The sequence below is a fragment of the Recurvomyces mirabilis genome (genome assembly GCF_035927965.1).
Source record: "Recurvomyces mirabilis strain CCFEE 5264 chromosome Unknown scaffold_35, whole genome shotgun sequence".
In the NCBI taxonomy this organism is placed as follows: domain Eukaryota; kingdom Fungi; phylum Ascomycota; class Dothideomycetes; order Mycosphaerellales; family Teratosphaeriaceae; genus Recurvomyces; species Recurvomyces mirabilis.
The window spans coordinates 125198-140139 of NW_027041969.1; the positions used below are offsets into that span (position 1 = coordinate 125198).

At 52.7% G+C, this 14942-nt stretch overlaps 1 protein-coding gene across 1 annotated transcript; it reads left to right on the forward strand.

The window, feature by feature from the left end:
• Positions 1–228: 228 nt before the first annotated feature.
• Positions 229–14826, forward strand: MDN1 (AAA ATPase midasin; the record flags this gene model as incomplete). Its single annotated transcript, XM_064842621.1, has 2 exons — positions 229–7374; positions 7414–14826. The coding sequence occupies 2 exons, from the start codon at positions 229–231 to the stop codon at positions 14824–14826; spliced, it is 14559 nt and encodes a 4852-aa protein (XP_064689811.1).
• Between the last annotated feature and the right edge of the window lie 116 nt (positions 14827–14942).

Consider the following 14942-nt stretch of genomic DNA (forward strand, 5'->3'; position numbering starts at 1 on the left):
GACAAGACTGTGATAATAGTAGATCGATGATACTTTTGGTGGTTGGTCTCGTGCCTCTTCCAATGCCAAACCGGCAGCATCCCCCTTGGGGTTAGCTCAATTCTGCTAAAACCAGTGCTTGGCGCTATCGAAGGAAATCTTTGCGGCCATTCATGTCTTTAATCGTCCAACATATCGCCTCTCTACATCTCGATATTGCGATGCTCGCACTAGATTCATACGAGTAACATGGAGTGCCATTGGGATACTGCGCTCTTGCAGCGAGTAGATGATCTCCCGCCGGAGCTTTTGCAAATCATACAACAAGGTAGCAACGAGCAATATCTGCAAGCCATTACCAAGGCGACCCTCGATCCACGATACACGACATTACTTCTCGCGCACTGTGAAAATATCTTTGCACATATCTGCTCGTCGCTCAGAACCTATGGCAGTCTTGCAGCAGCGGTTGCCGCATTGGGTCGTCTTGTGCCTTTCGCGCCATTCCTTGCTCCGTATGCTATACGACTATTAAAGCGCGAGCGCTACTCCTTCGACTCCTCGGAATCACCTGACGCAGACTTACTTTATTTACTTGGCGTCCTTCGTCTTCTGAACCATGACCCAACTTCCTTCCGACCACACATCGATCTTGCCACTATACACGGCTTACTTCGTCATCAGAGTCGACCCATCGCTTATCTGGCTATCAGGATTCAGCAGATATGTCTCGACGGTGCAGACCACTGGTTCGAGCAGACGGTGAAACGATACCTTGGCGAAGATACGCCTGCAGGTGATATCAGTGGTCAATGGGACGACAAGGTCATTGACTATCGCTTTTTGACTCTTTGGGAGCAGGAGAGGCATGAAGCAGCCCACGAGCTCATTCGTTCTGTGAGGTCGCTCGATGCGAAGAGTACTTCCCCTACTCGAACACTGCCCAAGGATATCTTCCTCCATAGTACTGCTCTTGTCGGCAACGTTCTTTTGCCACGGGAAGATCAATCGAGCACAACCGGCGCCTATATCGTCGTCCCAACTATCACTACAGACCAGAACATGAACAAAATTGCTGCAGCGTTGAAGTCGAACCAGCCTTTGCTTCTTAGTGGCCTAGCAGGATCTGGGAAATCACTGCTTGGACGTCACGCAGCCGCTAGGACTGGAAAGTGTGACGAGATGGTGACACTTCACCTTAACGAACAGAGCGATGCGAAACTACTCATCGGTGTGTACACTACGGGAGACTCATCTGGCTCGTTTCTGTGGAGGGCCGGAGTATTGACTACTGCGGTTCAAGAGGGCCGCTGGGTACTCATTGAGGATCTTGATCGTGCTCCGAATGAGATCATCGGCACCTTGCTACCCTTGATCGAGCGGCGCGAGCTGTTGATTCCGAGCCGCAAGCAGACGATACGTGCGGCGCCTGGCTTTCGTATTATCGCTACCGTTCGGAGCACTATCAACCATTCAGGTGCTGAGACTCGACCGCTTAGCCACATGCTTGGTGCTCGACACTGGCAGCATGTAACCATCGACATGCCACCGATCCATGAGCAGACACAGATCGTTCAACAGCTGCATCCTTCACTTTCGCAATTTGTGCCACAATTCATGGCCGTCTATGAACGCCTGCTGTCAACGCGGCTCCGAGCTGTGTTGATGGGTCAGAGTAAGACGGGAGTGCTTCGCGCTATCAGCCTAAGGGACTTGTTGAAATGGTGTGGCCGAGTGGTGAACTTCTTGCACCAGAGGTCGTCCTTCACCAGTGCAGATCTCGATGGTATCTTTATGGAAGCTGTGGACTGTCTGGTTGGTGCACTACCCGATGGCCAGGCTCGAACGGCTCTGGTGGCAATCATTGCCGAAGAGCTACACATCGATCCACAGCGTCGCGACTTCTTACTCGCTGATCGCGACGTGCGATACGAAGTCGACAAAACGCGGATCTCCATGGGACGCTACAGCCTGGCACGCATCCAGTCGCAGCGTACGGCTGCGCAAAGCACGTTCTCGACCAATCCACATACTACTCGTATGCTCGAGCGTGTGGCTGCAGCGGTGGTTAATCGTGAGCCCCTACTCCTGGTCGGCGAGACCGGTGTCGGGAAAACCACAGCAGTCCAACATTTGGCAGCACACCTTGGAAAGAAGCTCGAGCCCTTCAACCTATCGCAGCAGAGCGAAGCTGGCGATCTACTCGGAGGCTTCAAACCTGTCACCGCGCGAAGTCTGATCGTGCCTATAAAAGACGACTTCGATGACCTTTTTAGAGCGAGCTTCAGTGTCAGTAAAAATCAGCAATTTCTCGAGCTCCTTGGCAAGCAGATGGCTAAGAGCAATTGGCCGGCCGTGTGCAAGCTTTGGCATCAGGCGCTCAAGATGGTCGATCAGCAGCGAACTACATCGTTGCCCAGCAGAGAAGGTGGCGCACCAAGCAAGAGACGCAAGGTCGAGTCTTCGACGGTTGTTGATTTTGTTCGCTGGGACGCGTTGGCCATCAAACTCACTAATCTTGAGCGCCAACTTTCTGCAGGTAATGATGCATTCGCTTTCAGCTTTGTTGAAGGCAACATCATCAAAGCTGTACGCAATGGTGACTGGGTATTGCTTGACGAGATCAATCTGGCATCGCCTGACACGCTGGAGTCGATTGCCGATCTTCTCGACTCAGCATCACCTTCGATCTTGCTGACCGAAGCTGGCAACATTGAACGTATCGAAGCCCATCCAGAGTTCCGAGTGTTTGCGGCCATGAATCCCGCAACAGACGTTGGCAAGAAGGACCTTCCTCCAGGTATCCGTTCGCGGTTTACAGAGCTTTACGTTGAATCCCCAGACAAAGATATCAAGAGCTTGCAGAGTATTGTTCGCTCCTACCTTCGGTCAGAAGCTTCTGCTGACGTCGCGATCTCGCTCGACGTCAGCACATTGTACCAGAAAATCCTTGCGCTTGCCGACCAGAACAAGCTCGTGGACGGTACTGGTCAGAAACCACATTTCAGTCTTCGCACCCTGACTCGGACCTTGAGCTATGCTACGTACATTGCCTCGTTATGCAGCCTTCGACGAGCGCTCTATGAAGGCTTCCAGATGAGCTTCCTGACATTTCTCGATGTTGAGTCTGCCCGTTTGGTTCAGCCGCAACTTGAGCAGCACCTATTTGGCAAGCGCCTGAACGTTCGCGCTGAGCTGCAGAAGTCTTTGAGGCAGCCAAGCGACGGACGCCGATACATACAGCCATTTCCTGGCAGTAAACACTGGGCACGACAGGGACCCCTCGAGCTACAGGACGAACAGCAATACATTCTCACACCTTTCATCAAGCGGAATCTGGAGAATCTCGTCCGTGCCTCGAGCACGAGACAATCGCCTGTGCTTATACAAGGGCCTACGTCCAGTGGCAAGACCAGCATGATCGAGTATCTGGCGAAGCGCACAGGCCACAATTTCGTGCGCATCAACAACCATGAGCATACCGATCTACAGGAATATCTTGGCACGTATGTCTCTGGCTCTGATGGGAAACTCCAATTCCAAGAGGGTGTCCTTGTCAATGCACTTCGTAAAGGACATTGGATCGTGCTCGACGAGCTCAATCTTGCTCCTACAGATGTACTTGAGGCACTGAACAGGCTATTAGACGATAACCGCGAGCTGTTGATCCCAGAGACTCAGGAGACCGTGCGCCCTCATGAAGACTTCATGCTGTTCGCTACGCAAAACCCGGCGGGCTTGTACGGAGGTCGAAAGGCTCTATCCCGTGCATTCCGCAATCGATTTCTTGAGCTGCATTTCGATGATATTCCTGTCGATGAGCTGCAAGAGATTCTTCACCGACGCACGCAACTGCCCGAGTCGAGATGCAAGCGCATCGTGTCTGTCTATCGCGAATTGTCCGTCCTCCGTCAGGAGAATAGACTCTTCGAGCAGAAAAGCTTTGCCACCTTGCGTGATCTCTTCCGATGGGCACTGCGGCAAAATGACACCATCGAGGATCTTGCTGCGAACGGGTTCATGCTGCTGGCAGAACGAGTTCGCAAGCCTGAGGAGCGTGAAGCTCTAAAGAACATCATTGAGAGGGTCATGAGCACAAGCGGACCACGAATCCGTATCGACGAGGATGCTTTGTATGCTCCAGACAACGCTACAATACAGAAATACGACATGTATGCGTCTTTCAAGGGTGTGGTCTGGACTAAGGCGATGCGTAGGCTGTACGTCTTAGTGTCTCGAGCGATCGAGCACGACGAGCCTGTGCTTCTGGTAGGTGAGACTGGTTGCGGCAAGACGACCGTGTGCCAGGTGCTAGCCGAAGCACTCGAGCAGCAGCTACATATGATCAATGCTCATCAGAATACCGAGACCGGCGATCTGATTGGATCTCAGAGACCTGTGCGAAATCGAGGTGTCAATGCGAATATGCTTCGTGAGCGTATACTGGCTTCTCCACCTATGGAGAATCAGATTGTCGACGAGGCATCCTCCACCGATGTCGTTCTCGCTTCTTACGATGAAGCTCTGGGCGCCCTACCGCAGTCAGACAAGCAAGCATATGTAGCTTCCGATTTGCACGCTGATATCACGAAATGCCGGACACGGTTCCGGGCCTTATTCGAGTGGGTGGACGGCAGTCTTGTGCAAGCCATGAGAGAAGGCACACTTTTCCTACTTGACGAGATATCTCTGGCCGATGACTCTGTACTGGAACGCATCAATAGTGTGCTGGAATCACAGCGCTCTATTCTGCTAGCCGAAAAAGGAAGCTTAGACTCTTTCATCACTGCAGCACCTGGCTTCCAGTTCTTCGCAACCATGAACCCTGGCGGCGATTACGGCAAGAAAGAGCTTTCGCCTGCTCTACGCAATCGCTTCACCGAGATCTGGGTGCCGTCCTTGTCTGAAGAAGAAGACATTGTGCAGATCGTGTCTGCCAAGATCACTTCGAATGCCACAGCATATGCCAATGCTATGGTTACGTTTGCGCAGTGGTTCAAGCGGCGTTATAACACTTCCGCAAGCGCGTCGATCTCGGTCCGAGATATCCTAGCTTGGGTACAGTTCGTCAACATCTATGCTTCAGCAGACATTGCGACAGCCATCATACATGGCGCTGCTATGGTCTACATAGATACACTCGGTGCCAATCCTGCAGGCCTTATGACGCTCACCAGTGCTAGCCTTGACGAGGAACGGTCGGCTTGCTTGACGCAACTGAGTCTTTTGCTACGGACAGACGCCGCTGCCATCTACGCCGCACCAACAAGTGTGAGCCAGGACGAGACTTCACTTCGGATTGGCCCATTCAGTCTTCCAAAGCGCGGGAGCCACGAATACTCCGACGCAAGCTTCACCTTTGACGCTGGAACTACGCGCGTGAATGCTATGCGGGTGATGAGAGCTATGCAATTGTCGAAGCCGGTCATGCTCGAGGGCAGTCCAGGTGTAGGCAAGACTGCGCTTGTCACAGCCATTGCAGCAGCCGCTCGCGTATCTCTTACACGAATCAATCTGTCAGAGCAGAGTGACCTCCTGGATCTGTTTGGCTCCGATGCACCTGTCGAAGGCGCTGCTACTGGCACTTTCGTTTGGCGCGATGCTCCTTTCCTTCGAGCAATGAAGATTGGTGAGTGGGTCCTCTTAGATGAGATGAACCTGGCATCCCAGTCTGTGCTTGAGGGCCTCAATGCCTGTCTAGACCATCGAGGTGAGGTCTATGTGCCTGAACTTGGTCAGACATTCATCAAGCATCCAGACTTTAAGCTATTTGCTGCCCAAAATCCTCATCATCAGGGTGGTGGGCGGAAAGGGCTGCCTGCATCGTTTGTGAACCGCTTTACTGTGGTTTATGCAGACGTGTTTCGGTCTGAGGATCTACTGTTGATTTGCCGGAAGAGCTTTCCGCGTGTCGATGAATCTTTGCTAGTACAGGTTGTGAGACTTGTGAACCTCATGGACCGCGAGATCGTCCAGCGTCGTCGGTTTGGCAGTAGTGGCGCTCCTTGGGAGTTCAATCTCCGCGATACGATGCGCTGGCTCAATTTACACGTATCTACCAGAGGTCTGATGAGCGCTGCTAGCATCCGTGACTGTGTCCGGATGGTCTTCCAGCAGCGATTCCGCTCTGGTCTCGATCGTGATGCTTTCGATAGACTGTTCGAAATGGTGTTCGAAAGTCCATCCTCTGCTTCGGATATGTTCAGCAGTATCTCATCGACAGATCTCCAGCTTGGCCTAGCACTACTACCACGGCAGCCCACGCAGGCCCAGTATCGGGACGCCTTCTCCGGACTTTGCCTTACGCCATCTGGACTCCGTGCACTGGAAGCTGCAATGGTTTGTGTTCAGCACGGCTGGCCAATCATACTCACTGGACCTTCTGGTTCGGGCAAGACGTCTATGATCCATAGTCTTGCTTCCGCGACCGGCGCATCAGTGGTTACACTGGCCATGAATGCGGAGACTGATGCTATGGATCTTGTGGGTGGTTATGAGCAATCTGATCCGCTACGCCAAAAGACGCAGGCTTTATCGGAGTTACGGAAATTTCTGAGTCGACGTGCTCTAATGGATACCAACGATCGAACCTATATGGCTACAACTCTAGATCTACTCACCAAAGTCCAGTCAGATTCACAAAATGAGCCAACGTCACGATTAGCATCCCTAGCCGCAGTACAAAAAGTTCTTGGATCCGACCGCGAAGCCTCCTCTCTTATGGACTGCCTCCTCACGACTACTGACGAGGTCCAGAAAGCAAGTTTCGAGTGGAACGACGGTCTTCTCGTGGAAGCTCTTGAGCGAGGCAAGTGGCTTGTATTAGACAATGCTAATCTGTGTAGCTCTTCTGTCCTGGATCGCTTGAATGGCTTACTGGAACCGGACGGCAATCTGATCATCAACGAGAATACTCAGTCAGATGGTAGCCCACGCGTCATTCAGGCACATCCCGACTTCAGGATCTTTTTGACTGTCGATCCCCGCTACGGCGAACTTTCCCGCGCAATGAGAAACCGAGCAGTTGAGCTCTATCTTCTACCAGGTGAAGACGAAACGAACAGCACAGCATGCTTGCAGCCTCTTCACCATGAGTCCTCAACCGCGCGATTCCAACAGCTTAAAGCTCTCGCCAAGGTTAAGCCCACTGCTGATGACGCTCGTGAGCTTGGTAGAGTTGCGATCGACCACCTGGGTCTTCGTGATCAAAACCTGCTACCAAGGTTAAAGCAACAGCTACAAGCTGGTCTATACAAGACGTCCGCGGTGACTACATCGTCTGCTTCGTTGCAAGACAGCGTAGTGAATCTGACAGACTACTACCGGTCTGCATCAAGCCAATCGAAGGCGTCTGCTGACCTTGCACGTGTACAGGTCAGTCCTCTAGCCTTCCCAGTAAGTACCGCAGTAGCTGATGGTAAGGCCCTTTCTCAGACTCTTCACCCTCTCAACAATCAGCCCCTCGTCCAGCAGAATCAACAGCTGTTTCTGCATGCCTCAACGCTTGCTTTCAAACATGACTATGGCTTGCGCGTGGCTGATTTCGCTGCTCAATTGACTACAATGAGAGCCTCACAGCCACTGATCCGTCAGATCGAACGCGCAGAGCGCACAGCTCTAGGCAGGCAACAACGTGGTAGTGGCCAGAAGGCCCTTTTATCCATGGGAGAAGCCACAGTCCACTCACTGACAGAGCTTATACGGATGTGGGATCTGACTGCCTCTCAAGACACGATCATCGCTAAGAGAGTGGTGACCTTGGTATGCGGCTATTGGCAATTTCTGATGGCATCGATTGCGAAGGGCGAGGAAGCAGCACCTCTTCTGCGTCCCTGGCTATCAGGCTTGCGAATGTGGTTGATTCGAATGCCGGCTGAACGTGACAGTGTCCTGCAAGACGTCACCTCACAGCTTGGGCACGATTTGGACGGTCTTATCGGTGTCTCCACGAGTATGACGGGCGCCGCTGCTCTCGTACTGTGGAAGACCTTCAAGCCATCAATGCCTGCCTCAATGGAAAGATTGAGCATAATTGTCCAATTCGAGGCCATCGTCAGCGACTTTGATGCAGCTGCTAGACAGTTCCGCCAACCTGTCAAAGTGTTGGCTCGGATGCGACTAGCTTTCGCAAAGGCCCTCCGGATGATCCAGCATCAAGATGTGGACACCATCGACATCACCGACAAACTTCGCCAACTACTGCCAGATCACGGTAGCAATGCTAGTCAAACAACACAAGCAGGTGTGCCGCACTTCGCCAGTGTCTTCGATTGTATAGCAAGACACTTTGCACTTGTTGCACCCGCACAAAAAGAGTTCGTGGCAGAAATTGTATCAGAGATGGAAGTCTTGGCACTACAAAAGACCAGCGCGGGAGGCGTTGCTACACCGGTACACACCGAGCGACCCGTGCCACGTAACGATCTGCAACTGCTTGGGCAGGTACTGCCAGATCAGGATCTTATGGAAGACGGGTCACCATCGATGCCACTGCTGATCATGCAGCACGCGGCCACAACAAGCCAAGTTCCGTTAAGAGACATGCACCTGTTGGAGGAGGAGATCGATGTGCTAGGTCGCGCCGTTGGTGGACACGCTCATACAATCATCCTTAGCCAGCTCGCAGCACTCAATGCGCTGTTGCATCGACTACTGCAGGCGCTACTCCAGACCCTTATCAAAACAGACCGGGCTGATCTGCAGTCACTTGCGACGACTCTGCTCAATCATCTCGAACATGCAGACGTGACTCATGTAGCCTCTTGCGAGTCGGGAATCCCAGAAGTCAAGAACGCTGGTCTTGATGTGGACTGGCTAAGACCCACCATCATGGTCGTGGTCGATCATTTACGCCGTGCAAGCGATCAGGGATGCGATGAATACAGATCGTCATCTAGAGCATGGAAAGCTTTCGGCCTTGCTTGTCTCGTCTTGTACATACCGCCTGAACCGTTCGATCCTCTTCTGCAGCCTCTGATAGAGCAAGCGGTCTATCGACACTGTCACAAATCACACCTACAAGGCCTTACTGCTATGAACGACTTTCGAGGTGCGCTTTCTGGAGAGAGGGATTCTTTGCGTGCAAGGTTTCTGCAGCAGGATACCAACCTCATAGGATCAGAACCGTCTGTTGAGAACATATGCCGTCCAACGGCAAGCGCGGTACTTCAGCTACATCAGGAGATGGACACCCTTGCGCGCGCTATTGCGCCGTTGCTTCAAGATGAGTCAGTCGACACGGTAGCTTGGAAAAACATTGCACGCATCCGGTCAAGATTGACAACATCTTATCGGGAATACGGCGACATTACCGGACCTGCCATTGGCTTTGTTGACTGTCTGCGTGTGGCCCACTATCTCGCAATGCAGAGCAAATTCAGCGAGCTCTCCCCAACCATCACAACTCTGAAGGTTCTCGTTCCCTTCTGCGGAGCCGAGTCCGAGCCGTGGATCAATGGTCGTAATTTCCTACAAGCCTTTTCTCGCACCATGAGCCACTCAGATACCTTGTCTGCGCTCTCTGCATTCGCCATGAGATGCAGGTGTAGCCCCCTGAGTGGCAACGATGATGCTTTGATTGGGGCCATTGATCAACAGTTCCAACGCTTCTACAGCGAATGGAAGCTTCAATTGAGCGACGACCAAAAGCGAACTGCGGCAAGATCGAGCTTGTATCGATACCAGGGTACGCTGAATGACGAGGACGCCGTATCTGCCGAGGAACTCGAGGCACTGTTCCCTACGGCTGATGGAAACGCTCCGCAGACCAAGTCTACCAGCTCAGACCGGGCTGCGACGCTTGCGCATTTGCATGGATCGATGTTCCGGCCTGGGAGTGTGGCTGAACCGGCTTCCGTCTTACAACAGTTGCGTGAGAGCGCAGACTGGCTCTCAGCACACGGGAACATACTCGAAAGTCGGGCATGCATTCCAGCCATGACCGTTGCGCTCCAGTCATTGAAGGCCAGTATGTCGCAACATGAGACACAGGACAATCTGTACAATATGTACACGGACTCCAACCTGCGCGAGATGCGGAAAGCTGCGACGATCGTCTCTCGAGTGCAAAGCCGGTTCCTGCAGTTGCATCATGCTTGGCCTGAACATGCGACCCCTGTTGAGGTCGACAGGTTGTGCGATCAAATCTACAATGTTCCTCACAGCGAGCCAATCACTAAGGTGCTACCTATGCTCGAGAAGCTGCATGCAAGCATCACGCAGTGGCAGCAGATCGCAAGTCGAGAGTTCAGCGTTCTCGAGATGCTGGAGGAGATCGTGAGTTTGATCGTTTCATGGCGACAACTAGAACTTTCAAGCTGGGCAGGCCTACTAGATCGTGAAGATCGCACAGTGTCTCGAGATGCTCAGTCCTGGTGGTTCATCGCCTACGAAAGCATTGTCGCATCTGGCCACGCGAACGAAGAGGACCATGACAAGATGCAGGCCCACGCCAAGAGTCTACTGGCTATTTTGGAGGTCTTCATCACGAAATGCGGTCTGGGCGAGTTCGTCCATCGTAAGAAAATGCTACGCGATTTTGAAGCTCACGCAGCATTGCTTGCGCAGTCGCTAAGCTCGTGGGACGTGATCCGCAGTGCTCTGCAGAACTTCAATGTCTACTTTGCGAGATTCGAGCAAAGTATCCTCGGTCGTCTGAGCAAGGGCCGCGCTCAGCTCGAGACAGATCTGAAAATGGTTGTGCAATTGGCAAGCTGGAAGGATAGAAACATAGACACACTTCGTCAAAGCGCTTCTTTATCACACAAGAAGCTCTTGAGATATGTGCGCAAGTATAGGAACCTGCTCGCTCAGCCGGTTGGACCAATGGGCGTGGAGCAGATGTCAGGGCTTGACTTGGCACAAGATGCCAATGCCACCAAAGCTGTGGCAATGCCAGGGTCAGCTATAGTTTCGCCTGTGATTTCGAACAGCAAGATCTGGTCTGAACGTCCTGCTCGTTACCAGAATATTGAAGCCACAGTGAGCTTGATGCGTTCTAAGACAGCAAAACTCGCCTTTGAAGATGTGGCCACCAGGCTGGCCGCTTACCGCGTCGAGATCAAGGACGAGATCAGTAGTCTTCTGAAGGAGACACCACCATTGCTTAATACGGAGACAAAGGACCATGTACAGGATCTCAAGCGTCGTAAACGTCGCTTACTTGCAGATGTCATACGCGCTGTCCAAGACATGGGAATCGCAAAGGGTCTTGGCGGAGATGCGCTTGCGCGGCAAGCATCCCATTCAATCGTCTTCTCTTCAATCCCGACTTTCGACAGATCACATCACAATGCGCATGTACATGAAGGCGAGCACACCTTTCATCTGTTTTTGAACATTCTGCCTGCTGTCCGTGAAGCTGCTCGTAAGCACTCCGAGGACCTGACATCCGCTGAGGCACAACGCTGTATGGGCCTGTTGGAGAGCATGCTGCACACGATTCTGAGGCAGCGCACAAGATTGCAACACCATATTGGCTTGGCGATCCAGTTGCGCACTGTGCTACAACAGCTTTCGGCCCTCGCGACGGCAGATGGTCCTACTGTCATGACACGCTCCTGGTCTAGACCCGATCTTGCGCAACGTATCGTCATAACCGGAGTCATGCTGCGGAGCTGTGGCCAATTGATCGCCACGCAAGTAGGATTGGCAGGCCATGATCCTCCAGAACTGCTAGGATTATTAGAAGAGCGTGCTAGAGCATTAGACAATCTGCACGCCGCATTGCAAGATGTTCTGACTTTGCCGGCTGGTACGTGCAGCGAGGCAGAGACTCTTATCTACGAGAGACTCTTGTCAGTCAGGCAGCGAATCAACCTAGACGTCAGAGAGATTTCAAGATCAGATGCTGAACTGGAGCCGCTGCTCGAGCATCTCCTTACATGGGTCGAACCTCCTAAGACCGCTCTCGATACTGATGATCGCGAAGCAATTAGCATTGACAACTGGACAGTGACGTTGATGCGAGCGTTAGATGCCGCACTTGCTGCCGCCGAAGCTTGCGAAAAGACCTTGTGTGCTGCCCCTACGGATAGTGACGACAAATCATGGCTGGTACGACAGCACACAGCTAGACAAGCTGCCATGCAAGGACTCGCAATGCCGCGCGTCCTGGCGGCTATAGCTGAGAGCCTGGCTCAGCTTCCGCATCTCATCCAAGTCGACGGTTCCGAGCTGCGAAATGCAGCTAGCATGATCTGTCAAGTTCTCCCAATCCTGCGGCTGTACGTGACCGTCGTCAGTCGTACCGTGAACGAAGAAGCCCTCGAATATCATGAGACTGCTGCGCTCGCCTACCAGCTTACCGCATCTTTCGAGCAACTCGCACAACGTGGTTTCTGTACGCCTTCTGAAAAGGCAGAAGGCAAAGATGACAGAGCTGGAAACGTGGAAGCGGGCACAGGACTCGGTGACGGGGAGGGTGCTGAGGACATCAGCAAAGATATAGGCGATGACGAAGACCTATCAGAGCTCGCCCAGGAGCCGCAAGCCAGCGGGCAGAAGGAGGATATAGAAGACCAGCAAGATGCTGTAGATATGGCTGATCAAGAGCTGGAAGGGGATATGGGCGAGCAGCCCGAGGCCTCCGAAAATGGTGAAGGTGAGGGTGATGAAAATGGTACTCAGGAAGACTTGGAAGAAGAAAGTGGCTCGGTAGATGACCAAGGCCCGTCGACTCTTGATGAGAAGATGTGGGATGAAGGGCAAAGCGCGGAAGCCCCAGAGAAGGAAACAGAAGGGAACAGAGGCACGAGTACTGATGATGCTGCAGTCGGTGCTGAAAAGTCCAACGACGAGAAGAAGGCTCAAGAAGGCGAAGAAGAAGGAGATGAGGTCGTTGACCAGCCTCCCGATGAAGATGATCGAGTTGCGCAAGATCAGACGGAGCAGCTGGATCCACACGTTGGCGAAGAGCAGAATCTCGAACTCACTGACGATCTTACGGTAGATGGAAAGGACACGATTGAAGAGGCAGACTCTGATGTAGATGGTGAAGACGAGGATATGCCCGGTGATCCAGATATAGCTGAGGGAGATACGGAGGATCGGGATGATCTGGACATGGACGATGAGGGTAGTGTAGTGGACGAAGCGAGACCGGGAGAGGACGACGGCGGCGTGGAAGATGAGAAGACTGCGGAAGCCGCCGATAGCATTGACGAGGAAATGGAACGAGATGAGTCAGAAGATGTTCTGATGAAAGAAGAAAAGGAAGCTTTGCACGCCGATGAAGACATTGTGGGTGAGGCTGACAATGGTGGAGATCCTGACTCCTCTGATGCTCGACCTAACGCTGCAGCCAGCAGCGCGCAAGACGACATGGCTGAGGGCGCTGCGGAACGAGAGGAGAATGAGGACGCTAGTGCGACCGGACCTCAGCGGAGTAGTAAAACCGAGAAGTTTGGCACTGGCTCCGAGGATATCACATCGAAGCAGGACCAAGTACCCTACAAGCAGATTGGGGATGTTCTGGAGGAGTGGTACAGACAACATCGCCAAATCGAGGATGCTCAGCCTGAAGTCGAAGACGCAAGACCAGAGCCGGCAGATGTCGATATGGCTGATTCTCGCTTTGAACATTTGCTAGACCAGGATGCGACGGCGGATACACAAGCACTTGGTGCGGCGAACGCTGACCAGTCGACAGCATTGGACGAGAACGCCGGCTTGTCTGTCAACGGGGAGGATACTGATCTTCCACCTCTGAACGAGAAGTCAAATGAAATCGACCAGACCACAAAGGCCGAAGAAAAAGAAAACCAGGTTGCACCAAGCGACATGCCTCGTGCGGACAAGGATTCTAAGGCCTTCGTTGGTGAGCCCCGCAATTGTGAAATGGATGTGGACATGCCCGACGATCTACCACTCCAGGAACAAGATCACCTCGAGGACGTGGATCAGCAACTGGTTCATACACACTTGGATGCGGATGATGTCGATGATGAGCTAACTATCGATCAAGCACGCCTTTTATGGGCTGAGCACGAGTCCAGCACACGGAACCTTGCACTTGTGCTTACTGAGCATCTGCGCCTGGTGTTACAGCCGACACAAGCCACGAAGATGCGAGGAGACTTCCGTACAGGCAAGCGTCTCAATATCAAGCGCATCATCCCGTACATCGCCTCATCATACAAGCGTGACAAAATCTGGATGAGAAGATCCGTGCCAAGCAAGCGCTCATATCAGATCATGCTTGCCATCGATGACTCCGAGTCAATGGCGGAGAGCGAGAGTAAGCAGCTAGCATTTGAAACTGTGGCGCTCGTGGCAAAGGCAATGTCCATGCTCGAGGTTGGAGAGCTTAGTGTGGTGGGCTTCGGTGAAGACGTCAAGATTGCGCACGACTTCAGCACGCCTTTCACATCCGAAGCAGGCGCTCAAGTTTACAAGCAATTCAGCTTTGCGCAGACTAGGACCAATGTACGCAGGCTGCTTGCAGAGTCTATCGAGCTGTTCCGCGCTGCAAGACTGAAAGCAGCCGGTTCAGCGAGCGAGCTGTGGCAGCTTCAGCTCATCATTTCCGATGGTGTGTGCGAAGATCATCCATCGATACGTCAGCTCGTCCGTCAAGCGCACGAGGAGCGTATCATGGTTGTATTCATCGTGGTGGATGCTGCAGCACAGAAGGCCGAGGCATCGGGAGGGCCGAAGCAGAGCATACTTGATCTGCAAACGGCGGAGTTTGTCAAAGACCAAGCGGGAGAGATGCGGTTGAATATGGTCAAGTACCTCGATACTTTCCCGTTCGACTATTATCTGATTGTGCGTGATGTTCAGGAGTTACCGGCGGTACTTGCGGGGGCGTTGAGGCAGTGGTTTGCTGAGGTGGTGGAGTCTGGATAGGCGTTCGAGTAATATTCATTAGAACTATAGCAGAATCTAATTTGTGAGATTCAATCGAGAGGTGATTCGTATACGTGAGGCAGTCGTTGGGCGCAACGTACCAAGCGCATGTTTTA